This window comes from Cajanus cajan, chromosome 2, assembly GCF_000230855.2.
Source record: "Cajanus cajan strain Asha chromosome 2, NIPB_CcT2T_4, whole genome shotgun sequence".
In the NCBI taxonomy this organism is placed as follows: domain Eukaryota; kingdom Viridiplantae; phylum Streptophyta; class Magnoliopsida; order Fabales; family Fabaceae; genus Cajanus; species Cajanus cajan.
In genome coordinates, this window is record NC_138518.1 from 68191225 (window position 1) to 68217869 (window position 26645).

The 26645-nt window shown below is 32.0% G+C and overlaps 2 protein-coding genes across 3 annotated transcripts; one reads left to right on the forward strand and one right to left on the reverse strand.

Annotated features, from left to right (window-relative positions):
* Positions 1–5030: 5030 nt before the first annotated feature.
* HK3 (histidine kinase 3) lies at positions 5031–13531 on the reverse strand. 2 transcript variants are annotated; one of them, XR_002240782.3, is made up of 11 exons: positions 12161–13526; positions 11495–11776; positions 10885–11054; positions 10311–10523; positions 9795–9981; positions 9654–9705; positions 9310–9539; positions 9103–9201; positions 7718–8850; positions 5737–6076; positions 5031–5495 (listed from the first exon to the last, which is right to left on the reverse strand). XR_002240782.3 is itself a non-coding variant. In XM_020374226.3 (10 exons), exons 1-10 carry the CDS (start codon positions 12647–12649, stop codon positions 5842–5844), a joined length of 3090 nt encoding a protein of 1029 aa, XP_020229815.1. In that variant the 5' UTR covers positions 12650–13531; the 3' UTR covers positions 5031–5841. The 2 variants fall into 2 exon arrangements, 1 of the variants encoding a protein (XP_020229815.1); XM_020374226.3 differs by having other exon boundaries at positions 5031–6076; positions 12161–13531.
* A 7923-nt stretch (positions 13532–21454) lies between these two features.
* Positions 21455–23231, forward strand: LOC109810698 (uncharacterized). The gene is made up of 3 exons (XM_020374235.3): positions 21455–21623; positions 22100–22256; positions 23030–23231. The coding sequence occupies exons 1-3, from the start codon at positions 21621–21623 to the stop codon at positions 23074–23076; spliced, it is 207 nt and encodes a 68-aa protein (XP_020229824.1). The 5' UTR covers positions 21455–21620; the 3' UTR covers positions 23077–23231.
* The last annotated feature ends 3414 nt before the right edge of the window (positions 23232–26645 follow it).

Consider the following 26645-nt stretch of genomic DNA (forward strand, 5'->3'; position numbering starts at 1 on the left):
ATATTCAATTCTACATCACACTAGTCACATCCCTGTCAAACTATTCACCCAAACTTTCACATGGTTTATCACAATTTTCTCACATGGATCACATCTCACTTTAATTCAAACACATACATTAACTCGTCAAAGTTCCAAATAATATTCTCAATTATGTCTACTATATTTATCATACTCAATTAGGTCATAAGGTTTTCCAATCAAATTTATTCATATTTCCTAAGCAAATTTAAGCATCTCAATTTCAAGTACAAGGTAGCATCTAGTGGGTTACCCTACACCCAACATAGTCTAGATGAATCATGTCTAGCATGACTCTCCTTGCACCCAACGAATTTACAATATGGAGCCCCTAAAGCCTTATGCCTAATGTGACCAAACTCGCACTAGTGAAAGTAAAATTTTATGATGCATGTAATATGTCGGGTGTTGTTCACACAACATAGAAAGTGGCATAGTAACATACTTTTAAATATGTCAAAACAGTTAAGTCAACACCCGCCATAAAATGTGTTAGTTAACATTTGGCTCCAACCTTTCTATGATTGGTGTTGACTTATCAATCATAGAAAAAAAAAATTCTATGACAAGTAAATTGTCACCTTCCATATAATGTCTTTATATTACTAACATTGTGAGTTCGTGCTTCACTATTTCATCTTTTTCTTCATTCAAGTGACAGAGATAATTTTTGGCAATAAGCATTTGTATACCATTGTGGCAATTTTTTATGGCACCAAAGATCGCTGAGTCAATTTCCAACAAAACCCTCCATTCTTTCAAGTACTCTTCTCCTTTTCGTTCTCATTTTAACAATCGTTTGTTTGTTCTTACACTCTCAGGTTCATTCTCATTCTCTTTTTTGTGCATTTTGTGTATGATGTTAGTGTTATTTGATGTTGTTGGTTCGGCAAGAGAGAAAAAGCACGGTGGTGAAACGTGACAAGAGAAAAAATGCAATGGCAAAACGTGAAGAGATGCGACAAGAGAGAAATGTCTAATTTGCGTAATTTGCAAGTCATTTTCAAATTGAGTCTCACAAATTTTACGAATTCATTTTAGAAAAAGCATATCTACAATCTAATTAATTTGTTCTTATTCTAAGGGTTTCCTATTCATAATTATTTTTCTGGTAATTTGATTTGTACTCTCACTTAAGGTTCTTCTAAAAACCCACATACACTCACAAATTCACCATTATAGGTAATTATAGGAATCAAAAACATAATCACAACTTATTAATGTATTTAGAATAATAGGGAATTCACAAACGACAGAATCACAAATAGAGACAAATTAATATATCATAAATACAAGTATATCAAAACAATGCAATTGTAAATCGAACGAACAACAAATACATATCACAATCAAATTTGGATTTGATCCCTCGTGTATTCAAATCAAACACAAACAACAGGATTAGGGTCAATCCCGCTAACTAACAGATAACCCATACTCATAGTGAAGTTCTCACTCCCAGTTTACCTTGATGAATGTTAGACGTTGGGTGTAAATCTTCAAACTCATCTTTAATTACTTTTAGTTCACCCTCCTCAATAAGAAGCAAAAGGATGAAAAGTTCCATTGTGAAACGCTTTGCTCCCACTCCAAACCTCTCTTAGACAATCCAATGTTGAAAATGAAGAATAACATCTTACAAACCCATCGACTAAAACCTGATCTAATGGTAAACGAATCTCTAGTTGCAATTTGAAAATCATTGCCTAATGGATATGTGAATTGGACAATTGATTTTCTCTCTTCTCTCATGTTTTGTTGTTGTTCTCTCTCAATGATGAGTCACTCTTTCATCTTCAGGGGACAAGGATGGGTGTTAATCATGAGAGAAAACTCTAGACTAATAATTTATAAATAAGGAACACTAAACTCAAGCTCTCGCATCACCCATTAGTAAAAGCCCGTTAATCCACCATTAATAATTCCTCTCTTGAAATTCAAATAATTATTTATAATCACTAAACTAAAAAATATTATTTTTATCAACAACTCTCGTTATCAAAATAATCTCAATTAATTAAATTAAAACTCTTATAGATAAAGACATAAGATAATATCTCTTCAAAAATAATTTTGAACTCTTTATTTTCCTTATCTAAAATAATTTTTTTTATAAAACTTCTCAATTAATCAAAATCATAACATATAATCAACTTACGTTAAAACATAATATATATATATAGGGGTGAGCATTAAACCGACACCCGAACCGAACCCGAAAAACCCGATAAAAAATATTGTTTTTGGGTGGGTTCGGGTGGGTCTTATGGGTAAATCGGGTTAAAATTTTGATTTTATACTGGTTATATTGGGCGGGTTCGGTTTTGAATTTTTAAACCCGCCAAAAATCGAACCCAACCGAAAATGAGATAAGTTTAAATTTTTATTACTTTTGTATAACTAAACAACAATGGTCTAAACTTAAAAGTCTTTATTTCAAGTATAATATAGCCATCAATTTGTAACTTATTTTTTTCCTTTTTCTCATAACTTAGATATTTATTTTGTCTTCTCCTTCCTCATTCAACTTCTCAACACACTAGTCCATTTTTAGAGTTATCTTTTTGCTTCTTTCTTTGTCTTTCTTTTTCATCTTCTTATCTCCATTTTGAGTACATTTTGTGTGACTGTGATTTCTTATGATTTTGTAATCTAACTTTATATTTCTTTTCCATGTAACAACTATGAATTTTGTTATCTTTTATTTTTGCTTCTTTAGTTTGTAAATGTTTCAACTACGAATCTACTTACACCATCTATTGTCACCTTCATTCTATTTTTATACACTATTTTAAAAATATTTTTTATCATTTTAAGCTTCATCTTTCTTAAGATAAATTGGTTTACAAAAAAATTCAAACCCGATTATACCCACCCGCTTAAATCCGAATCTGTTTCAACCCGAACCGCCTCAAATTGAAAGCTCAGTCGGTCGGATATGGGTCACATTTTTTCAAAGTCGGTTTACAATGGGTTGGACATTTTTCACCCGAACCCAACCAAACCCACCCGTTGCTCACCCCTATATATATATATATATATATATATATATATATATATATATATATATATATATATATATATATATATTTGTCTCCAATAATTAACAATACAAATAATTTTACAAATTTTCATTAATTAAAAAAAATCATAATTATTTAAAAAGTATTTAATATAGTTATAAAATCTATTTAATTAATTAAAATATTTTTTAATAATTAATTAATAATACACATAATTTCACAAAAAAATTTCAATTAAAAAATACTCATAATTATTTTTAAAATATTTAATATAATTATAAAATCTATTTAATTATTAAAATATTTTTTTAATAATTCTAGAAAACTTAAAATGTTACATATTCATCATGTGTTTTAGGTTATCCCAATTTTCTATGCTAATATGTACAGGAATAACAAAGCGTCTGATTTACATTAATGCTAATTATTGTAAAATCAATAGGACCTATGCATTGAGAATGTGTACATTCATTTTGAAGGTATTGTAATTTTATTTTATTTTTCTTTATAGATAACATGTATTTTTTATGAAAGACATTATGTTTGAGACAAGTAATATGATCATAGATAACAAAACTCTTAGCACCTCTTTTGAATAAGTATGAGTAATCAAATGAAATAAAGCGGCTCGATAAGATCCCATACCTAGAGCTAACATCATATAACCCAATTGAGAGATTGTGGAATAGGCCAAATTTTTCTTAATATCTTTTTGCGCAATAGCTAAAGTCGCTCCCAATACTATTATTATTATACCGATAAAAACTATTTCATTCATTATTATGGGTAGAACTATGAAAAGAGGAATAAGCCGAGCTACAAGAAAAATTCCCGCCGCTACTGTATAAGGGCAGAAATAGGAGTAGGCCCTTCCATAACATTAGGTAGCCATATATGAAGAGGAAATTGTGCAAATTTAGTGACTGAGCTACACACATATATATAGGGGACAGAAAATTTGGGGCGACAAATTAAAACTAAGCACTCATAATTCGTTTCCTACTCAAGGTTTTTTTTTTAATTTGATTATGTCATTAAAATGTGGTCCCTCCTTTTTTTGTCTTATATCCATAAATATAGATATAGAATTCATGTAATAATTTAGAAAACTAAGATGTAGAATCTTTTCTCTTTTTTTTCTGTTTTGTTTTTTTCTCTATTTTTTTAATTTTTTAAATCATGTCCAAAAGTTGACATATTATGAATAAGTTTATTTGAGGCAAAATCATATATCAAGAACAAGTTTATTTTGGGCAAAAGCATATATCAGTAATAAGTTTATCATAGTATTTTATATTTAAATTAATTATTTTTTTTGTAATTAACTGGATTAAGCAAAGAACAGACAAACAAGGACCTGCCACTGCCATTTAATAAGCATGTAGTAGTTAGGAGATAGACATTCATTAAAACCTTGGCAACGAAGTACGTAGCAAAACAAATAGTAAATGACAAAGAAAAATAAAGAACTTTGCTTTTTGCCAACTGTGCTTCTGCGTGTGTGAATAACTGAAAAAAGTGTTAAAATCATAAATGTCTGATACCAGAATCCATATCCTCCTTCGGTATTGTGTATAGGAAGATCAAACAGCATTTTGCTTAGTCTTAAGAGCTGACTATCATAATATGTGACCGACTAAAATGTTAAAAACATTACTCTCAACCTATTTGATTTCAAGTATAGAAGTGTTTTTTTTTTTTAAATATTGGGAAAAAATCTATTTTTCCAACAGACAAATCCTCAAAAACACTTATAATTTGTATACAAACATACTCTTAACCTGTTACCTGTTATACCCAGTGATATCTTGTTAGCCATGAATCATGATGGTCAATTTTCTACACAGTACATGTTAAAATTCACCTAGGTAACGCTTGACATTAAAATTTGACAACTTTGGCTTTTAAGTTTCTAGAGATCCGAATTAAAAGGAATCATTTCATGACATGTCAAGGCAAAGCAACGAATCAAGGGAAATCCAGAACTTGAAATGTACAAATCGGCCAAAAAATTGCGGATCACTCAAACACTAGAGTATAATGTATCAGTTACATGTTTGCAAGCCGAAATCCAGCATTGTTAAGAACAAAAGGAAGCAAGCTGGTGCGATATATCAATCACCATCTTTATTGTGAGTCATATACAAAGATTGATGGTCCACTTCCTCCTCTTGTTGCCAAGAAGCTAATTCCTTCCTTTTCATCTGAATCAAGCCCTTGTGATACATGCATCATACACATAAATGTAACGTGCCTAGGCTAGATTATTACATACACAAGGATGAGACTCCAGAACCTGTATTATAATACACCCTAGTCTTCTAATAAGCCTCCATCATTTAGGATGAGAAGAGACTGAGTTTACATGGAAGAATCAACGGGTTTTGGTACCCTTAACAACCAATTACAACTCAATTGCAACCAATCAAACTTGGCTCCTATGTACACTCCCTGCCACAAAAACAAGGTTTTAAACCGGGGACCTTCAAACACAGCAGAAAATACAACAAAATAGGTCAAAAAGGTAGCATGAACAATTTCTGAATTCCTACAATATTTTCCCCCCTTTTTTCCATCATTTTGTTTCTTGCAGATGAGATATAGATAATATTCTTCAGTCTCTAGTGAAAATCCACCAAACTGAGGTGGAGAAATACTAAAACATGCACTGGCTGTTAAATAGGGAACTTACTCTCAGGAGACTTCTGAGCCTATTTACCCACTTCAGAGTGTCCTGGAGTAACAGACAGCTGTGCTTCCATTATCACTGGGTTTAGATCAGCACTGTATTTTCTTTTCAAGATGACTGGAAAAACCGTGAGACTTCTCTATAGAGCTGTTCAGCTTCAAATGGTTTTGAAACATATCCAACCATGCCATTCTCTAGGCATTTCTCATGCGTAGCCTGTATGACATCTGCAGTCATGGCTAAGATGGGTACATGCCAGTTTGTAATATTCTCAGTGTCATCCATAGATACTTCTCGGTTAACTTTATCTTCCATCTCCCTGATTCGCTTTGTAGCTTCAAAACTGTTGAAAAAGACTTGTTATTAACATATTGATGATAATTGTGGCTTTAGGAATAAAAAAGTAGATGAATTAATACTTCAAACAATTTTATTTTTTATTTATAGTTGTCAAATGAATTAAATTGGTGTATGGTCTCATAGCTAGTCCCAAATTCCGGACAAAGGAGGCTTCTATTAGGCCCTCAACAACCAACCAACTGTTGAAAGTCCAAACATGGATCACTTGCAACAGATTGTGTGTGTCAGTGTTAGGTCGTTACCCAAAAGTAGCACTTTGTATGCCTTGAGTAGTGTTGAATGAGCTAGAGTCAGTACATCAACACTTGAATGAAATGTTAAGAAAGCAAGAGTTCTCACATTTTTCTAGACTGATATGGGTAAAGGAAAGAATAACGTTGTGGACAAAGATTGGTAGGCGAGTGTAACAGATGTAAAAAAGGTTAGGGATAGAATTTTACTGAAAAGTTAATGGTTGCACAAAAGACTATCAATATCATCAGTGTTTACACATCACAAGCAAGATCAGAAGCACTTACAAAACAAAATTTTTGGGAAGATTTGGGGGGTTGGTTCAAGACTTTCCACAAGAAAAACAGATTCTCGCAAGAATCTAAATGTTGTGAGTGAGGTAAGGAAATTTCAGGAGCTCGTGATGGTTTTGGTTTTGGAGGTCATCAAAATGAGGAAGGATAGTTTATTCTTGATTTCTCAACTGTATAGATTTCAAGATTATGTACATTTATTTTCAGAAACGGAAGAACATCCAATCACTTATAATAGTAGAATGTCTAAGTTGCAAACTGATTTCTTTTTGGTAAGGAACTCTATAGAAGAGTTTGCAATGATTGCAAGGTAATTCCAAAAGAGAATCTTACTACACCACGTAGGGTCTTAATCCTTGTCCTTGACGTTCATTTTAAGAGTAAAAAATAAAAAACCGACAAGTAACAAATCTAAGAATCAAGTGGTGGTAGTTCAAGGGTGATAAACATTCGACTATTAAGAATAACTTGAATAAGGGAGATATTCACAACATAAATTTATAAACCATACTATGAAATTACGAGAGAAAAGGTGATTGAGCATGGATTAAGAGAATATATTAAGATTCCAAAGAATCAATATGGATTTATGTTGGGGAAGTCTACAAAAGAAGCTATTTATCTTTTCCGAGATTAATAGAAAGGTACTGATTACTGAAACAGAGAAAAAAACCTGCATGTAATTTTTTATTAACTTGGAAAAAACACATGATTGAATGCCAAAAAAAATGTTGGGAAGGGCTTTGCTAAAGAAAAGTATTTGCATAACTTATATCTAGGCCATACAAGACCTATATGATGAGGTGACTTTTAGTGTGAGAACTCCTAGTTGAGACTAAGGACTTTCCCATGCAGTGTTGCTGTGGCTAATTAGACTCCAAACACATTGTGTCCTTAATATACTTTAGTTTGTTTCACAAATCTTTGCAGTGTCATAAGTTTTCCTTTGATGTAAACAGTTCAGTAAAATATTTTCCATTATTCTGTTAGATCAATAAAAGAATTAAAAAAAAAAAATCTATGTTCTTACAAATTTTAAATATAACTCCAAATGATAAATTATCAGATTCTGAAAGGAAGTATTTCAGTTGCATACTTACCCGTCCATTTCTGGCATTTGAATATCCATGAAACAGGCATCAAATTGATGGGGTGGCTTCAGTGAAGAGATGGCATCTTTTCCACTGCTAACACAAACCACATCTGCTCCATACTTTTTCAATGCACCAGCTGCTACTGCTCGGTTCACACTATTGTCATCTACAATTAGAATTTTCCTGCCACGAAGAAGATGGCGAAGAGACAAACTTTGGAGTTCTCTATTTCGAGGAGCTCCCTGGTTTTGGACACCCATGGCCCGTTGTAGTGAGGCAGCAAGCATGCTTGCTCTAAGAGGTTTGGTGATGACAGTAGGAGTATGAACACCCAAGTTCATACTAGCTTTAAAAGAACTACTAGAATTAACAAGAATGAACAACTTTGGAGGAACCTCATGATCATTTTTCCTTGTGTTATTGACAAAGTGAAATGACAAGCCAAAATCTCTATCCCAAACCTCCTGCTCAATCAGAACCATATTAATAACTATATTCCCATTGCTTATGGTTGACAACCCTTGGTTTAAATCTGAAACCATCTCAACACGAATGCCAAGCCGTTGGATGTGATATCTAGACACTTTTGCTCTAACAGGTCTTGGGTCAATAATTAATGCAGTCATCCCCTCAAATTCTGAAGATGCAGACTGAGGTTGGTCGTTGATTTGCTGAATTTTACATTCATTTGAACTGCGAAATCCATTGGTGAATACAGCAGTAAAGGTGAATGTGGAACCAATCTTGGGTATGCTCACGAACCCAATTTCCCCATTCATGAGGCCAACCAAACACTTGCTAATGCTTAGGCCAATACCCGTTCCCCCATGCTTTCGGGAGGTTGATGAACCTACCTGCATGAATGGGGTGAAGATGAGGGGCTGGGATTCAAGAGGAATACCTTCACCTGTATCCTCAACAGATACAATCAAATTGACAAGATCATTGGAGGGGGATGAGAAGGAACCAAGAGGTCCCTCTTGACTGAAAGCCTTGAATCCTTCCCAGCTCCGGCGACTATCAGCAACAGGGGAACCGCTCAAGGTATTTTCTGAGTTGGATTCTTTGTCAACCTCTATTGAATGGACAACCTCCTCAACAAGATGGATAGTGACAAAAATGTGTCCTTTGTCAGTGAACTGCCAAACAATTACAGAATCAGTTTGGTGATATTTTCTAGAAATACACATCAATTTTGCCCTACTATTAGTCATGCTTGGCTAGAACACAAATAAGATTTTTTTTCCATGAGACTTTGGTGACTGTAGCATGCCTATAACGCAAGGATGTAGGCCAAGGGAAGATCTCTACGTAAGTTTCATGATACAGTAGTATATCAGACTAAGAAACTTGAATTATACACAATGTTCTTCTCTCAACCATAAACTTACCTTAATTGAGTTACCCATGAGATTGGTAATTATTTGCCGAAATCTTCCTGGATCACCTATTAATAATTCTGGAACTTGATCTGACACATAAACTGCCAACTGTGCTTCCCCAAAAAATTATGAAAAGACATTAACTGTGATTAGACTATGCACATTTTGAAAATTTTATCATGATTAAAGGGCAACAGTAGACGAGAGATATATTACCTCTACTCCTTTTTCTTTAGACTTCTCAGAAAATAGTGACAATACATCATCCAAAATTGCCCGTATGTCAAAGAGCACAGCTTCAAGCTCTAGCTTACCAAATTCAATCTTAGCCTGATCCAAAACCTCATTTATAAGTGACACCAGAGCTTTCCCACTTTCCTGTGCTGTCCTGACATATTCCTGTTGGGTTACATCTAGATCTGTGTCCATAAGCATATGCAACATCCCTGAAAGTCCAATTTAGAGCCGGGTCAGGGGTGAAGAAGCTCTTCTTTTTCATGGAATGAATATAATTAAACATTGGATATTGTCGACTAAACCATAGTCAGAAGACAACTCACCTAAAACACCATTCATTGGTGTTCTGATCTCGTGGGAAACAGTAGCAAGAAACTGCAGTTACAATTCATTAAGCCCGCATGATCAGTATGAGTTAAGTCAAAACAAGAAGTTAATAAAAATAAAATAAAAAACCAACATACCTGGGATTTTGCAATATCTGCCGCCACAGCTCGTTTTTGAAGTTCCATCATTTTGAGACAATCATCTTCTACATCGGCAATTCGATTCACGGTGACATGGAAAATATGTCCAACAAGGAGTGCAATAACAAGGATACCAATTGAAGTAGTTATAGCCAGCCATGGCCATTGTGGTTTCTGCTTGAACCTGTGATAGCATCAAATTCTAATTTCATGAATAGCTCAAGTTTTTTGACAACTTGCACATTTTAATCATTGTAATGTATTAATAAAAGTGGTAGTTAGACTCAATGACCCCAAAAATAGTGTGACAACTCCAGATAAAATGACTCTATAGTAGGTATTGCTAGCAGCAAAACCACAAGTTTGTGAAGTATTATGTCATATGACATTAATCCACCTGGTATTAAATATATCTTTTATCTATTTCAAGGTGGCACAGTTATTCTTACAAACAACAACTGAGCATTAAGGAGGACAGATATTAAACTAAAACTCCTGTAGCATTACTCTTACCTGCAGTGCATCTCATGCTTCCTAAAAGGGTCTCCAAAATTAAGAGTGCTGACGTGATAGAACACATCCCCTGATTCATTTGATCCATACATCACAATTGGATGAGTATGATTTGTAGTATCATACACATTAACAATTACAGTTTGCTTGCTAGCAAGTTGCTGAAGTAATTTCTCCACTAACGACTCAACATCAAAGACTCCCCCAAGATACCTGCTCAGCAATAGTGAAGACATAAAAATGCTACTCTCTTTAACTGTGATCATAATTGTCTTTTTTATTTTTCCAAACAGATTTATTGAATTTAAAAGTAGCTTCCTAACTTCAAGAGTTCTAATTATCACAAGGGAATAGCCAATAATTAATCCCCTTCTTACATTAATAGAGTTCATGAATCTTCTTCTGTCTGAGAATTTGAATACAGTGATTAGCTATGTAGTAGACTAGTTACTTCATAACTTTAGATGAACAAAAGGGAAGAAGCTAAATTATATGAATGATAAAAATAATTAAATTTGACCCCCAAAAAAATCAATGAGTGTAAGATGCAAAAAGTTTAAAAATTTATGCACACCCATCAGTTGCTTGAATCCTTTCATTTGGGGTTGCATTTGACGGAAGTTCTCTCTTGTAGACAGCAAATGTCAGGATAACCCCTAGACGATTTGTTTTGAGCAGCCTGAAGGGAGCAGTTAAAACCCCTTTGCCTGATTCTCTTGCACGTAACACATTTTCACGGTCTTCCTGTTGATGAACAAGTGAATAACTGTGACGACCATAATTCAAATAAATTGCCATAGATTTCAGATATCAAACACAAACGTGTCTTGATTCATCTTTGTGATATTCACAAAAGTAGAGACTATTCACGTGTACTATTCTTCATCAGGGGCAGTCGCATCAGGACAGGCAGGAGAAAGAAAGAACAAGGGTGCAATAAGTAACAATATGGGAGCATAGATAGTTTTTTCTTCAGAAAATATTCTCCCATAACATAATGAATGATCACTAAAAGACCAGTCAAAAACCATACTACCAGGAATAAAGTGCTAATAATGGATGGGTTAAAATTACCATCAAAACATCAGAAGTCAATTGTATAGCTTTTTCAGGATTTTCCTAATTAACTATATGGTTCAGACGTGCTCCACGTAAAATTTTACGAGTATCAATCAGAAACCTACCTTTCCAGAGAGCACATTAACAGAAATCACATGTGCAATTGTATCCTGTGCAAAGATGACAGGAGCATATTCTTCCTGAATTGGGGATGGCTCCAATGCCTCTGGGGCATAATCGTCCTTATGAACCGGGTTCTGCTCGAGAGTATCCATCCTCTTGATAGTCCAACCTTGTTGCTTTTCAAACTGTTCCCTTTCAGAATGAAGCACCCTTACAGCATACGCAACACCACTTGTAAGAGGCCTCTCAAAAGCAGTTCTTTCTGTGTACCTGGCAAATGTATTCTGCAAGTTTTGGAAGTTAGATAAATTTGTAGAGACGAAACAAAGATCGAAGGTAAAAAGAAATGAGAAATCTATCTTTTCTATCCAACAAGAAAGGGGAAACAAGGAAATCTGGTCATGTTCCAGTAGCTCAAGTTAAGTAACCTTGTTAGCAAAATATAATACTAAAACCCCCAACAATTTCTCCAAAAAAAAAAAAAGAAGGGGGGGAGAGAGAGAGAATGTAAAAGGACACTAAAATTAATGACAATGAAACAACTCAGAACCCCGTATGCATAAAAATTAAGCTAACATATCTTCTTGGAGCATAATAAATGAACGAAGACTAAAAGTAAAAGGTGAGGAATTAGGTCCTGATTTGCAATAGCAAATAAAGATTAGTACCTGATCGATGGCTGAGGGGTTCTTGGCATGGTGGAAGGTGGAGATCAGAATTGACATGGCTTGGATATGGTTCATACTCACATTAAACTGATCCTGCAGCATCCTAGCCCTTTCATCACACATGCTTGCCAGAGTTTCTTTCCTCTTCTCAGTACCTTGTAAGCTCATATAGCAGAAGATCCACAAAGATACTACTGTCCAACCCACCACCCATGTCAGCAAAAGCTTCCTCCACAACGCTCTCTTCACTTTCTTAGACCCAATATACTGGTAGTACTGTTGGTGAATTTTGCAACCCTGACCTGAGATCTTCTCCCACCATTTGTGCCACATCTTGCCACCACCACCACCTAGAAAACCCATCTTGGTGCCCATAATTCCACTGCTAATAAACCAGTTGAGGTAAACGACAGACACAACCCAGCAACATAGCACCAAAAGTAGATGCCCCACTTTTAGACTAAACCCAACTAAATGGAGCAAACTCATCCACAACAGTAACCAACACAAGTTAAAAAGAAACAGTTCCAAGAGGTTGTGGGTGTCAACTCTAGCTGATTCCAGGTAGGCTTGTGTTAGAGGAGAGAACCACTGTCAAATCCACAGAATCCCCACAAGGCTAACACACACCTATTCACTAAAGGCTTTTAGGCTTGTGACTGAAGGAAATCTAAGATTTTGAAGAACAACAACACAAACCCAATTCCTAAAAACAAACAGGTTGCAGGGGAGGAAAAATAAAAAAATAATAATAACAATAATAATAAGGGATGTGACCTTGATAAGATGCTGTCTTATCCACCCCAATAGCTTAAAATTCAGAAATGCAAATGAACACTGAAATTTGAGGCAGATAAGAAATTCAAATACCCTTCAAAGAATAAAAGAATCACAAGATTCTAGGTTTCTAATTCTAAACAGAAATTGATACTCGTTATTATCTTGTCAGCTAGCAGCAGCTACCAACCAAGACGCAGAACAAAAAGGAAGGGCCAAAACTAAACCTACAAAAGATTCGATTTTCACTATCACTTAGCAAAGGAACTCTAGCTAGCACTTCATGGCCCTAGAACCAAACAAGAACAACATAAGCACGTGAGTGTGTTGTAGAGGTTTTTATTTCTTAGAAGCTGCACACTGTAAAAAGCTAACCAACTAAACACGGAGAATGAAGCTGAAAAGGGCCTAAAAGAATGAGTTCATGGAGCTCAGATAGGAGAATTTTGCAAGGCAAGATGATAAGAATACGGTAGCATAGCACAAATGTTTTCAATATTATTATAGGGCATTATCTCTTTCCAAACTATCCACTGAAAAAAAATATTGTAAAAGGAATATAGCAATAACCATTATTTTAACAAGCTTATTATTGACAAAAAAAAAAAAAAAAAAACACAAAGTTATTGCATATTTTTAACAATAATAATGATAATAAAATAGAGGGCAGAAAAGGCATAGTTCCACTGAGCAGAAATCACAGCCTTTGTTAACTTTCCTTTGCTTTGTGTTCACATCCCTATCCGTCCATGCCAGTAGACAACTTGTTCACGCTAAGTCGTTAGCTCTGTGCGTGCGTGTGTTTGTTTAGCTGTATTTTGTGTTGGCAAAAGTGCCCCTGCATGGAACCAAAATTTCAAGAATAAGCATAACTTTCTCCTGAGAATGGCATTAGATACCCCGTACTTTATCAAAATTGCCATGGGAGGACCAAGAGTCAAAAGAGTAGGTAGAGTAGAGAGATAAGGCACGCATGATTAGAACCTCTCAAGGTGTTATTATCTTTTTTCCCTTCTTCCCCTCTCTCGAATCTCTTCACTGTTCAGTTAATAGTCGCACCTAGCCCCTCCAGCCTCCAACTTTACGCTTAATTCACACTCTCTACTCTGCTCTACCAATATTTAATTCCTCCAATACAAGAATGGGAACATTGGGAGAGAATTTAGGTCATTTGTCACTTTACCAGTTAGAACTTGTTCTCTCCCCTTTCATATTATTCTAGTATGTCCTAGTTTTAACCTTTTGTGCATTGCAAATAAATGAATGGATATTTATTATGCCACCAAAAATTAAACTGCAAAGAAATCTGTGTTGAAAATGTTAAAAAGAATGAAGAAGCAGTTAATAGAAGCAGTAGATTTGTAATAATTAGTTGGGGTAGGAGTGTGTTAACCTAAAAGGAGGCAGAAGTTGGACAAGGAATTTGGGGGTGTGGGCGTAAATAGAGAGTGAGGGTAGGGGCAAAAGGGGGAGAGCGGTTAAAGTGGTAATTTAGAGGGAAAGGGAGGGGCAAGAATAGAGGGCACTTTAATCAAAGAGGGTGGCCAGGAAGTGATTAGGCCATCACTACTCACTTCTTTTTGGTGTCCTCTGGAGTGGGGAGCTCTTACTGAAAGCGACGTCCTGCGTCAGCTCACAAGTTCTGTATTTTGTGCCAATCACAATGCCTTTCTTTTCCCCTCTCAGTCTCTGCGACTTGCCCTACCCTCATTTAATGTTAATTCATAAAATAACATTTCCCTCTCCTTTCTTTACTACCCTGCCAAATATTTCTCTACCTATTCTATTTAGTTTATATTTGACTATCAATAAATAATATTGTCCATTTGTTATGCCACTATTTTATCATTAAGTAAAGAGTAATTCAAAATTCTCATGTTTTGCGTGGTTAATTGATAATTTATTGTCTGTTTATTCAAATATATATATATATAATCATCAGAAAACATTTTCAGCACGTTCTATACAAAAATTCAACTTCAGAACCCATTTTATATGTCATGTTATACATATAAACTAAAAATAAAAGCAAAAGTAAACGATGTGCACACTAATTTCACATTATTATATAATCATAAATTATCGTGTATAATAGATGTATTATGTGTACATAATAATTTTAAAAATTATATCTATCAAAGTTTCTGATTAATTGATAGCGCAAAGAATTTCGCATCGATAGTGTATGAAAATTAAACTCTGAACAATGATTATCTTATATATATTTTTTATTTTATTAAAATGAGATACTTAAGTTGTGTTTGAATGAAAATTTTAAAATTTCTTGAGAAATTAAAATCACAAAATTTGAAATATCTTAGTTTAATTTTTTTCATTTATTAAATGTTTTATTTAGATAAATTAATTCAAATTTATTAAATTTTAAATTTTTATTTTATATATATGACAATTTAACTTTTAACATATGTAAAATTGATTTTTAATTATATGTCTTTACTCTTTATATATGAATAAGAATAATTATATTCTACAATAATATTTTTTAAGAATTTTTTCTTTAATTAAAGTGCGTTTATTTTATAAAATAAAATCAACGAAATAATTTTTAAGAATTTTTTAAATCCTTTTAAGTTCATGGTTGATCCACCTCTTATGCTAGTGGTTGATCAAATTGAGGACAATCATCTTAATAGTGATCGATCCACAATAAATCACATCTTTCTATGTTTATTATTAAAAATATCAATCTAATTTGACTAAAAGAAAAAGTACAATTTATACCATGATCAACGATTTTATGAAAAATATAAGATAAATAAGCTAAATGATAAAGATAAGTTCAATTTAATAGGATCAAAACATATAACTCAACCACTATATAAGGTTAGAGCTGTCAAAACGGGGTCAGTCCGGTCATGTGGGCCGGCCCACCTTAACTCACTTTAGTTATATGAAATAAATACTTACACCAACCATGCATAAGTTAAAGTATTTGTGTGTATATGTGATTAAATATTAAAATTTATGAAAATAGGTATTAGTCAAAATTTATAATTTAAAATTTTAAAAAATAATATTAGATAATATTTATTAATATTAAAATAATTTTAAATATCTAATAATTAATATATATATATATATATAAACATTTTTCTACGTCAACATTAATCAGAAATTAAAATATGTAATAAAATGAAAAGAGAAAAGATAATGAGGATGGACTAAAAAATATAGGAAAGAAGAAAATAAGAAAGAGAAAAAGAAAATAAGAGTGACAATAAAAGATAGAGAAGTATAGAAAAAAGAGATAGAAGATAAGAGAAAAATAAATAGGTAAACACAAGAGAAAAGGAAGAGAAAGGAGAGATACAAGATATGAGAGTGAGATAAGAAAATTAAAGTATCAATGAAAAATTAAAAATTTATAAATTTAGAAAGTCATTGTTTTTAAGCTTAAGTTTGGGGTTACATGTGTTCTTGAAGACAAACAAATTTTCTAAGTCTAGGGTAGGGTGTGCACCTTAAAAAAAAAATAATATATATATATATATATATATATATATTTTTTTTTTTTTTTTTTGGTGCACTAATTTTCTTTAAAAATTGAAAAGTGATTCATTGCCAATAAAATAAAGAAAAAAGTCAAAAAGTAAAATAAAAAATAATAATAAAAAATAAAAGTCAAAGATAAATAATCACATGACTGGAGATGAACAATGTTGAGATGTCTAAGGTGGATTAAGGAATGTCTAGATTAAATGACTAAAATTTCAGTGAATATTATCTATGATATATTTTCAAAGGACAAGGTTCGAGGTCTCTTAAATATAAGTGGATATTTACAAAAGTCATTATAATTCTTAAGTTCATGAGAATTCTCCCAAAATAACAATATTTATTAAATATTTATTCGATTTTAACAATATTGGTAAATATACATAAGAGGTAAAGATGGTTCAGTTCTAACATTGATCCCAAGACTTCTCTTAAACAACAATATATTATTTGTATACAGTCTTGGGTGCAAAGTGGTTAATTGTTCATGAGTATTATTGAATTCCTACTATGAATGATGACCTCAATCATTATCATGATTTTGAGTTAATTAACTTAACATTATGGTGTAAATAGATCATTATACATATTAGACTTAAACGCAACCAATATTAAGTAAAGGTTCAATACTTAAAAGAAAAAAGGACAAAGATTGAACAAAGTGTAAGAAATGCCACATGAAAAAAAATGAATGGATGTTAAGAATTATTTATAAGTCGATCAAATTCAATATAAATAAAAAATAATATAAATTCAAAATATAAAAAAAAAACAAATTTAATTTTTTTGTGTTGACCTTTCAATTTTTTTATCCACAAATATAATTTTTTACTTATTTCTTTAAATAAAATTCCCTACCTAGAGGAACCTACACAGAAACAACATATGTACATACCCAAAAAAGAAACAACATATATCAATCTTAAAATAAATTAAACTAAAAAAAGAAATGATTATAAGAACAAAAATACTTTCATTTAATATGTAAGAATGGATTATGACGCCAATCACTAAACCAAACAAAGTACTTGTCTATCCCATGAAGACAGAGGATTACAACCATAAATCTTCTGTAAGACACGCAACATAGGTATGAAACTAAAGTCAATTTGTTTCCCTTCATCTTTATTTTCGTCACATTTCTTGTGCAACAATAACTTTTATTATCGTAATTAATCATATTAATGGTACAAATTCTTGTTTGAATTAAACCTTGTTTAAAACTAGTATGAAATGTTCACATGAGTGGGGCATGATTAGTTGAATGTGGGTTTTAAACAATTTTAAAAGGAGGCGTTGGTGTTTATGCTTCTAAGACCCGCAAGATGAGTAGGGACAGGCAAGGTGTTATTTTGAAGAGGCAAAGTGAGAACAAATTAAGTATCAAACCCCTTCAACGTGCATCATTTCAGAAAGGAGCCACCAAGTTTTTGAAATTAATATGATATATCACAAAACGTTAAAATTGTCAATATTCACATTTTGCACAAATAAAATTATGTTTTTTTTTTTTAAGATAGGAAACATTACAAAAATTGTCGCAATGAAGATTGAACATAAGTCCTCATGCTTCTAAATAAAATTATTTAAACTTGTATCTGGTATATTTTTTTATATTTAATTTTACATAAAGTCATAAATCTTCAAATAATCTTATTTGTAATGTATTTTAATTGAAGAAATGTTTACGAAGCATTTTTTTGTTTTTGGCTAAATGGACCGCAAAATGTTTAAGCAAGCCCCTTGTTAAAGATAGTAAACTAAGAAGTATGAGTGGTGTGGGTAGATGCATGATGATGCATCAAAGTCTTATTAGTACTTAATTGTTCTAATTCATTTTGAAAGAAGATAGTTACTTATATTTTAAACTTTTTCAGAGTTTTTGAAAAATAAGAAAAATAACATTTTTTTAATCTAAACCAAATCGAGCATGTGCTTAATGTGAATAAGAATATAGTGGTAATTGACAAGTCAGAATTAAAATTTGTGAAGTGTCAAAAGTAGAAAGAATAAACAATTAACAAGTGGTGTTTAGTTTTAATTTTTGGGGTCGATGCGGGGTAGTTAGATTAATTGGGCAACATTTTTGTTTTTTGCGTTTGTTTTTAGACAATGACTTGTTTCGTTTAACGGAACTATACCGGCCTGCCGGGATATTTGAAGAGGTTCGACATTCCTCATTGAATTTAATAAATAAATAAAAATGATATTTTTAATACTTTTTTTTATAAAATGCGTTTTATTTGATATTTAATATAAAAAAATTATGCTATAAATTAAATTTAATATAATTTTTTAAAATTAATTATTATTATAAAAGTTAATAAAGTTATTATTAAAAAAAAATTATAATAGATGATAAATGACTTTTTGAATTAAATATAAATATTTCTGTAAGTACTCTTTGAGTTCGACGATATTTTTTTAATCTTGAATTGGAGTATTATATATTCTTCCTAAATTTTATGCACCAAAAATATTATAAGTGAGCATATATATACACACATGTATTTATTATTATTGTTTTGTATCATGAGGTCGTACCTTTTAGATTTACTAAACAGGCTTATAAAGTTTACTAGAATCCAGTGAGACCAAAACAGCACAAAAAAGTAATAAGAAAAATTTCTGGGCCTGAGATGGCCTTTATTAGGTAGTACTGTAGCGTGAATTGGTTTCATGAAACTGATGAAAGGGTGATGATATATACACCTCTTATCTTTTATAAATATATCTCTAATTTTTTTTTTTTTATAAATAAAATTTTTAAAATATCTTTCTAACTAAATATGATTATGTTGATTGAAACGTTAATTTTAGCATTCCGGAAAGTATTTTCTGAAATAGTAAAATTATTGTTCCGGAAAGTTTCCGGAAGTATGTTTCTTATATAATTCCGGAAAGTTCTTTTCGGAACATTAAATTTAGTATTCTAGAAAATATTTTCCAGAATTATGTAACAAGTATATTTCTAAAAAATACTTTCTAGAATAAAAAATTTACTATTCTTAAATGTACTTTTCGGAACAAAAACTTTATTATTCTAGAAAGCACTTTCAGGAACAAATATTGAGAAGAATTACTTGGAGGAAAAATTCATATAGTTTGACACTTTTTCCTTCAACATTGAACCCGTTTACAACTTATAACAAAACCAAAAAGGAAAAAGAATAATGTAGAAATTGAAAAGGGAAGAAGGGGAGGTAAGGAGATGTAGAAAAAAATAAATAAAGAAAAAGAAACGGGATACACAAAGAAGAAAGAAGAACGGTGAGAAAAAAGATGTGAATCTAAAAAATTATAAGTTAAAAAAATATTGAGGATAATTTAGAAATTTAATATTTTTATTTAAAAAAAAAAGTGTATTTTAGGAGATCTTTATCCACGAGTATTACATTCCATTGTTGACCAAAGTTTTTTAAACAAGGTTTTTATGTTTCCCTTTTGAATAAAGGAGACATTTAAGTATTTGACATAAAAATAATAATAATAATAATAATAATAATAATAATAATAATAATAATAATAATAATAATAATAATAATAATAATAAAGGAGAGAGAACATGATCTAAACCTTGTTGTGTGGATAGATGTACACACCATTCCATTTTGAGGCCATGTGAGATAATAGGTTGCCCTGAATTCGTTGATTGGATTCATGACCAAATTGAACATTAGGCATTTATGTTCATAGAAGGTTTGTTACATGTAGGTGATTATGGAGGAGCAAGATATAAATAAAATCTTTATATCCTCAAAAAAATAAAATATTTTTCATCTTTGGGTTGTTTGAAGAATAATGTTTGTTGCTTTTTCTATTTAGAAGATGTAAAAGGAAAGGCCTAATGTTACTTTTTAAAAAAACTAAAATCAATGTTTTGGATTAGTAAAGATTAAACAGTTAACATTTGACACTAACAGAAAGCTGTAAGATATTATTTATTCTTAATAGTGCCTACTGAATTATAAGTTTAATGATGAATTGAAAAAAAATCTATATTAAAAGGGATAGATGGTTGAGAATATATCTTCTTAACCGTCTATATATCTTTTAATCTATCATCCTTTATTTTTATCTCTAAATTAAATTTAATAGTTTTTTTTACAAAACTTTTTTTAGTAATTTTAATTAATCTTATATCACAAATTAAATTATTAATTATAAATACAAAAAAAATATTAAAATATTTTTTATTATAATATAATTTATGAATTTAATTTTTTTGAAATGAAAAAGTATACTTTAAAAGATAAAATATACTCATAATTATTGATTAAAAAAATTAATAATTAATAATCATGATAAAATCAAATAGATGTATAATAAAATATAAAATTAATTATAATATATATTGTTATTTTTTAATCAATAGTTATTGTATTTTATTTTCTAAAAGCTCAATTTTAGTAGAGTCAAATCCATAATTTATATATTAAAAATATTTAGTTGTGAAATTTTAGTTATATAAAAAGTATTTATGTGTTTAATTTAAATTATCAAATGTATCAAGTTAGTGTAATATTTTTTCTTGCTTGAACGGGATTAAATTAAGTTATATGCATTAGATAATCTAATCTTGAACACTGATTTGGTCTTATGTGAAAATGATTCACACAATGTCTTTTTTGTAAGATGCTTATCATCTTCCTTTATGATAACAACAAAACACCGTTCTAAGGTAAAAATAGATACGAGTTATTAATGAATATCATTGTGAATCAACAATAGATTATTATAATCAATAATTTATTATTTCAGTAAAAAAAATCAATAATTTATTAATTAACTTAACAGGTCTAATTGGAGTAATCTCGAAGATTAGGTCACCCTGCGCATAAACATTCGCCAATAAAATTATGCCACGTGTCCAAGTTACATAGCTTCGGCCAATCGCGAAGAAGGCGTGACGCTATTCTCGAGTATCCACTAATTTAATTGTAGTTGTTGATTATTGAAGTTGAACAAAATTAGGTTTGCTAAATATATAAATAAATAAAACGGGGAAATAACGAGAAACCGTGTTTCACTCAGATCGCACATTGACGAACTAGAAAAAAATAAGGTTGGAGAAGGCGCTGCCGGAAGTGAACACCGTCTTTCATTTTCCGGCGATCTCTTCTTTCTTCCATTATTTTCCGGCGATCCCTTATCCCTGCAACCAAACATGGTACTTCATTCTTTCACGCCTCTGCTTCGTTGACTTTCGCTCTCTCGATTTAGATCTGATAGTTTCTCTATCTTGTTTTTGCGTCGCCGACATTGGTTTTCCTTTTTCTTTTTCTTTTTCGTATCACTGATATCTGATTTGTCGTGTTTGAAATTATCGAGGAAGGAATTATAATTTAATTTGCTTTAGGAATTGAATTTACTCGATTACTCCAATCTCATCGGATTTCTGCAATTGAAATCAGGAGGAAGTTGTCAGAATTAGGTCAAATTCTTTTTCTATGGCAACAATTTTGCTAACGAAGAGGTTTTAGTGATCTTATTATTTACTCGTCGAATTAGTTTCGGAATTGTGGTTATTAATGCTGATTGTGAAATTTTCGTTAGCTTATGGATATGATCTGGTGCCTGTGTTGATTTATTTTGTTTATTTGGTTTTGCAATGTTAACTGAAATTGGAATGTGGAATTTGTGTAGACGACATCAAGGCGCCTTGCGGACAGGAAGGTGGAGAAGTTTGAGAAGAATATCACCAAGAGAGGATTTGTGCCAGAGACAACTGCTAAGAAAGGAAAAGACTATCCTGTTGGTCCAGTGCTGCTCGGTTTCTTCGTCTTTGTTGTCATTGGATCATGTAAGGCTATCATTTAATTGTTTTCAAAAGTTTGTTTAAGGAAGAGAATGAAAATATAAATCATTTTTCAAACCAAACAGTCCTTAGTGATATTTGTCCCTATTCCTGTCCTTGATTGTAAACATTTGTTGTTGCTGGATATATTTTGCATATTAAGAGTTGGATTTGGATCTTTTCATGTAGAGTAATATGGCAATAATGTTTGATCTTCTCATGTTATTTAATTGTGAGAACAGGATGCTAAAAAATGTTTGACAGGTATACAATTACACACGAAAATAAGCAAGCAATCATTATCCCTTATATTGCTTCAGTTAATGATATATGATGTCTTGTATTCCACAAAATGTTGGTGGTTAACAAGATCATTCATACGCCTTTATAGCCAAAGCACGTGAATACCAAATTTATAGCTGGAACCCTAAATTGAAGAGGGGAATATTTTCTGATGTCCTCTTCCAAAAAAAATGTGAATTATTTTGATTGTAATTCTTCTTGTTGAATGAAAATGTGAGGTCTTGCATTTGTAACAAAAACACTTCTGTTTGTTTATGTGTGCGTGTGAATTTTTTATAAAGGATTAGAATTAGACCTAGTGTAGGGAAGGGAAGGGTATGCTAAAGTGTAATTTAATCCATAATCGGGGCCGCTTGAGCTGATTAGGGTGATATCTGCTAAGGAATGTGTTTGATTGTATATTCCTTTCTTCCCATTTGTGTTTTCACGACCTGAGCTTTCTAGTTTTATTGACTGTGTTCGCTTTCCTTTGACAGCTCTCTTCCAGATAATCAGGACAGCAACTAGTGGTGGCATGGCTTAGTGGAGCTTTGTTTTGGACTGTGTCATCTTCTCTTAGCCTAGTAGAAAGTGCTATATCTCTAAATGTACTGTACTAGACCCTGTTCCTGTTCATGTTTTGATGAACTTTGAGAATTTTTAATTAAAAATATATTCTATTGTTCGTCTTGCCTTTAATTGTATCGTATTACTTACGTTTGGAGTGAGTGGGATGGATAAATTTTAAAAATTAGTTATGAATCATGAATATGTTCATGCAGAACCTCAAAGCTGCCCATGGCAAGGACTGAAGAGGTTTTGAACCTCAAAGCCTGTTATTAATCCTTATTATGTCATGCCAGCCTGTCAGGAATTATTCGATTGATTGGGGGATTTTAATGTGGTTCAGAAATTTATTTTTAGAGAATAAAACAAACAATATGAATTTTAGAGATGTCAAATTGAAAGATTGATTTCAAAAGAAGATAATGTAAAATGAACCACTCGAACATTAACTTTCCTTTGAAAAACATTAAAACATGTTAGGATACAACATTTTATAAAGTATATATTGCCTTCTGTGATTTAGATTATATTGATTTGCTGGCATATATTCAATGTAGCATAGGGTTTGGGATAACAGTGCCTCAGGCTCTCCAGAAGCTTGCGGAGTTAACAACCAGACATTATCATCACTACCAAATGCATAGCATCATAACCGTTTGTAATTTTTCAACATCAGGGTTAGCTATAAAATTATCATATATTTCTTTCATCATTTGTCGACTAAAAGAATCATCATGTAAATGCAACTAATTTTTATCAAGGTGAAGGACAAGGACAAATATATAAGGTTTTCATGTCTCATATTTTCTCACGGTTTTCATGTCCCATATTTTCTCACGATGAATACAAAATGCATCCAATAACAATTGTCTCAAATTTTTGACATTAGGATTAGACATAATCATAAAAGGATCATATAACTTTGTCATCATTTTTCGATTAAAATATTCACTATGAAAATGAAACTGATTTTTATTGATTTTGGGGATAGGGACATTATTGTACACACGTAACAAGCACCACACGTGCTACTCTCAAATCCCAAAGCATCCCCAAGAAGAGGAGTGGGTGAAAAAAGCCTTATAAACCACATGAATACCATTTAATAGCTAGGTAAAACAGGAACCAAGTATATCCCAAAAGCCGTGAAGGCTAGACGAAAATATGAAAAGGGATGCTTGTCAATTGTTTGATGCACAAGCATGGAGTTAGCTAACAAAAACATTCTAACTACCACTTAAACACCCTTACATGCGCCAAACTCGATACCACCGAACCAACCACACCTCTCATTACCAAAGGTATACAAGCAGATGAAACATCAAATGATGTCAAGTTTGACATAACTAGGCATGAAAATATAGGGGATATATATAGGATTTTATTACCCTATACTTTTCTCATGATGAATATAAAATGCATCGAATAACAATTGTCTCTACTTTTCGACGTCAGGCTCGTGCATAATCATAAAAGCATCATATATCTTATTCTTCATTTGTTGATTAAAACACTCATCATATAAACGTAATCGATATTTACTGAGTTCAGAGACAAAAACAAATATATAGGGTTTTGATACCCAATGTCGTCTAAACATCACTACCAAATGCATAAAATCATAATAGTCTCTAATTTTTTGACATTAAGGTTGCCCATAAAAATATTGTGTACCTCTTTCATCGTTTGTCAACTAAAATAATCATCACATAAATGCAACAAATTTTTATCCAAGTGTGGGACAAGGACAAATATATAGGGTTTTATGCCCTACAAATACAAAATGCATCCAGTAATAATCGTCTCAATTTTTCGACATCAGGATTAGGCCTAATCATAAAAGGATCAATTACCCTTTTCATCATTTGTGGATTAAAATATTCATCATGTAAATGCAACCAATATTTAACGAGTTTAGGGATAGGGGCACTATTGTACACATGTAATATGCACCATGCGCACTACTTTCAAATCCTCAAGCATCCCCAAGAAGAGGTGTGGGTGAAATAAGCCCTTAAACCACATGAATACCATTTAATAGCTAGGCAAAATAGGAACCGAGCATATCCCAAAAGCCATGAATGCTAGAGGACAATATGAAAAAGAATGCACATCAACTGTTTGATGTAGGAGCATGGAGCTAGCCAACAAAACCATTCCAACTACCACTCAAATACCTCCACGTGCACCAAACTCGACACCATTGAGCCAACCACACCCCACATTGCCAAAGGTATGCAAGTAGATGGAACATCAAGTGATGTCAAGTTTGACATTGTTAGGCATGAAAATGTAGGGGACATATATAGGACTTCATTACCCTATACTTTTATCATGATGAATATAAAATGCATCGAATAACAATTGTCTCTACTTTTTGACATCAAGCTCATGCATAATCATAAAAACATTATATCATATTCTTCATTTATTTGATTAAAACAACCATCATGTAAATGCAGTCGATATTTATTGAGTTTAGAGACAGAAAAATATATAGGGTTTTAATATCCTACATCTTACCATCATCACTACCAAATGCATAGAATCATAACAATCTCTAACTTTTTGACATTAGGGTTGGCCATAAAAAGATCATATACCTTATTCATATTTGTCGACTAAAATAATCATCAAGTAAATGTAACCAATATTTATTGAGGTGAGAGACAAGGACAAATATATTAGGTTTTTATGCCCTATATTTTCTCATGACAAATACAAAATACATCCAATAACAAAATCTGATGAACATATATAAGACTTTATTACCCTATATTTTTCTCATGATGAATACAAAATGCACCAAATTACAACTACCTCTACTTTTCGGCATCCAACTTGGGCATAATCATAAAAAAGGATCATATATCCTATTCATCATTTGCTAATGAAAACACCCATCATGTAAATGCGATCAAATTTTAACGAGTTCAGGGACAAAGACAAATATATAAGGTTTTAATACCCTGTCTTCCCATCAACACTACTAAATGCATCAAATCGTAACCATCTCTAATTTTTCAACATGAGGATCAGCCATAAAAAGATCATATACCTTTCTCATCATTTGTTGACTAGAAGAATCATCACGTAAATGCAACCGATTTTTACCGCGGTGAGGGACAGGGACAAATAAATAGGGTTTTATGTCATATAATTTCTCATAATGAATACAAAATGCATCTAATAACAACTATCTCAATTTTTCGGCATTAGGATTAGGCATCACCATAAAAGAATCATATAATGTTTTCATCATTTATCAATTAAAAAATTGATCATGTAAATGCAATCGATTTGTAACGAGTTTAGGGAAAGGGACGTTAATGTACAAATGTAGCATGCACCACGTGCACTATTTTCAAATCCCCCAAGTAGCTCAAAGAAGAGGTATGGGTGAAACAAGCTTTCAAACGACATGAAAACCATGTAATATGTAGGCAACACGGGTACCCAGCACATCCCCAAAGCCATGAAGGCCAGAGGAAACTATGAAAAGGGACACACGTCAACTATTCGATGAACGAGCATGGAGCTAGCCAA